General features: G+C 41.7%; 1 protein-coding gene across 1 annotated transcript; it reads left to right on the top strand.

Annotated features, from left to right (window-relative positions):
• Nucleotides 1-245: 245 nt before the first annotated feature.
• On the top strand, nucleotides 246-914 carry LOC102904238 (late histone H2B.L4-like). Its single transcript, XM_006998428.4, has one exon. It carries the CDS (start codon nucleotides 255-257, stop codon nucleotides 789-791), a length of 537 nt encoding a protein of 178 aa, XP_006998490.1. The 5' UTR covers nucleotides 246-254; the 3' UTR covers nucleotides 792-914.
• The last annotated feature ends 1643 nt before the right edge of the window (nucleotides 915-2557 follow it).

Here is a 2557-nt window from a genome sequence, read left to right as displayed (position 1 = left end):
ATCTTCCTCTCACAGAGAAACTAGAGGGCTCCAGGGTTCCTATTGCCAACCAGGAGATTAGCGAACCACATTGAGTGCCCATTCTGATTGGGTAATGTGTTGCCAGGCAGAAGAACCATCCAATCACACTCAATATGTATATTGGATTCCTGATAGGTTTGTTATCCAATCAGATGTCGAGTTGGTCCATCACATGGCATAATGGCACGCGCATAGTATGTCACCTCAGAAACTGCCATTTTCTGACTTCGGTCATGGCCACTTCCTCGATCGCCCTGGCAGGTGCCTCCGCTATGGCCGCTGTGGAGGAGCCAACTGCTGTGGAGGAGCCAAAAGCTGTGGACAAGCAAGACTCTGATACATCTAAGAAGGCTGTCAAGGTCCGAAAGCCTAAAAAAGTCACCTCAGAGAAGGAGAAGCAGCCAGAGAAGTGTCGTCGCTCTCTCCGCCTTCTCCAGCGCCAACGTATGAAGGAAAATGAGCGCCGAGCTGCCCGCCTCTTGAGACGCCGTAGGAACAGCTTCGCCATTTATTTTCCCAAGGTGCTAAGAAGAGTCCATGTGGGCTTCACCCTTTCGGAGCAGTCCGTGCGCATCTTGGATTCGTTTGTGAAGGATATGTTTGAAAGAATCGCCAATGAAGCAAGCAACTTGGCCCGTCAAAACAAAAGCTCGACGATCAACTCTAGAGAGATCCAGACTGCTGTGCGTCTTCTGCTTCCTGGCAAGATCTGCAAGCAAGCAGTGTCTGAAGGCACCATGGCCCTGGTCCGGTACATCTCTAGCAAGTGAATGGCTTTGACTTTCAACAAAACCCAAAGGCTCTTTTCAGAGCCACCACTTCTCCTAAGAGAGCTGTAGCATCAGCTCAATTTTGACCTTAGGGAGGCCCCACCCGCACCCCCTGCCCCTTCTTCGAGCATCCCCAATTCATTTTAAAAATAAAATGTTGTTTGTTAGAATATACACTGACTCCTCCAATTTATTTGGAGTTCCGCCGGCCAAGTGGTAACTTTTTCTTAGATTGTAGTTTGTCACTTTTTTTCATTTTATTGAAAAGATAAAGCAGAACAGCCAGACACAGTGGACTCTGAGAGAAAGGAGGGTGGAGTCAGAGGAGTCCCCAGGAGCCATAGAGGGAGCAGGACATGTTGGAGGACAGGTAAAGACACAAGCTACTTGTGGCGGAATATAGATTAATAGAAATGGGTTAATTCAAGTTGTAAGAGCTATTTAGTATTAAGCCTGAGCTATTGGCTGAACATTTATAAGTTAAAAAAAGAAAATATATTTTTTCCTCATATAATATATCCTGATTATAGTTTCCCCTCCCTCTACTCTTCCCAGTTCCTCCCCACATCCCCTCCCATCCTTTTGTATATCTCATTAGAAAACAGACTTCTAAGGGATACTATATAACATAAATATAATAATATATAATATAATAACATAATGCTATATTATATAATAATGTGTAAATAATATATAATATAAGATAGAGTATAATATAATATAATAAAACAAAAACTAACATCAAAATTCACAGAAGAAACAGAGACCCACTTGTTCACACTCAGGGCTCCCATAAAAACATTAAGCTTAAAGCCATAATATATACACAAGGGATCAGTAGGATAAAGAAATATATATATATATATGTGTGTATATATGAATATATATAAATTAATATTTTTAAAAAAAAATTGAAAAGCTCTGACACAACCTTGGAAGCTGGGACTCCAAAGTTTCCATTGAGTTAATTTTCTATTAAATACCTATTGCTAGGCATGGAGCCTACACTTAAGAGTAGTTTGTTTTCCCAGTGAGACTCCCTTTGAGGAAACTAATTTTTCATTTATAAGTAGTTGTCAATTGGAGATTCCTTCTGGGTTAGGGATGAGGACATGTTTCCACTTCTCCTTCTCCTTTCAGCCCTAGGACCCTACCTGATGCAGACCTGTTACAGGCCCTGTGCATGCTGCCTCAGTTTCTGTGCCTTCATATGTGCATGGATCACATTGATTCAGGGGGCCTTATTTTCTTGATGTTCTCCATACCCTCTGGATCTTACAATTTCCCCTGCCCCTTCTTCGACCAGGTTCCCTAATCCCTGAGGGTAGTGATTTGATGGAGACATCCTATTTACAGCAGATTGTTCCAAGGTCTCTCACTCTCCACATATGTCTGGCTGTGGGTCTCTGTATTTGTTCCCAGTTGCTTCATGAGAAAGCTTCTCTGATGATGGCTGAGTCAGGTACATATCTAGGAGTATAGAAGAAAGACATTAGGAGTCCTTTTTATTGTTACTTTTTTTTTTTAAAGAACAGTAGTATTTGGTTATTAGGTCATGGGCTATCTAATAGTCTCAGGTTCTTGTTCTCCCAAGCAATATTGGGAATAGGTTCCATTTCATGGCGTAGGCCTTAAAGTCAATAAGATACTGGTTGGTTTTGCCCACAACTTTTGTGCTTCTATTATACCAGCATTTCATACAGAAGGGTCACCATTGTAGATAAAAGGGTTTGTAACTGGGTTGGTTTTTAGCTTTTTTTCTTGTA

The sequence above is a fragment of the Peromyscus maniculatus genome, chromosome X (genome assembly GCF_049852395.1).
Source record: "Peromyscus maniculatus bairdii isolate BWxNUB_F1_BW_parent chromosome X, HU_Pman_BW_mat_3.1, whole genome shotgun sequence".
NCBI lineage: Eukaryota > Metazoa > Chordata > Mammalia > Rodentia > Cricetidae > Peromyscus > Peromyscus maniculatus.
This window is presented reverse-complemented; position numbering and strand designations above follow the sequence as displayed.

Excerpts from the sequence above, each read along its gene's own strand:
- LOC102904238 (XM_006998428.4), top strand. The coding sequence starts at position 255 with ATGGCCACTTCCTCGATCGCCCTGGCAGGTGCCTCCGCTATGGCCGCT.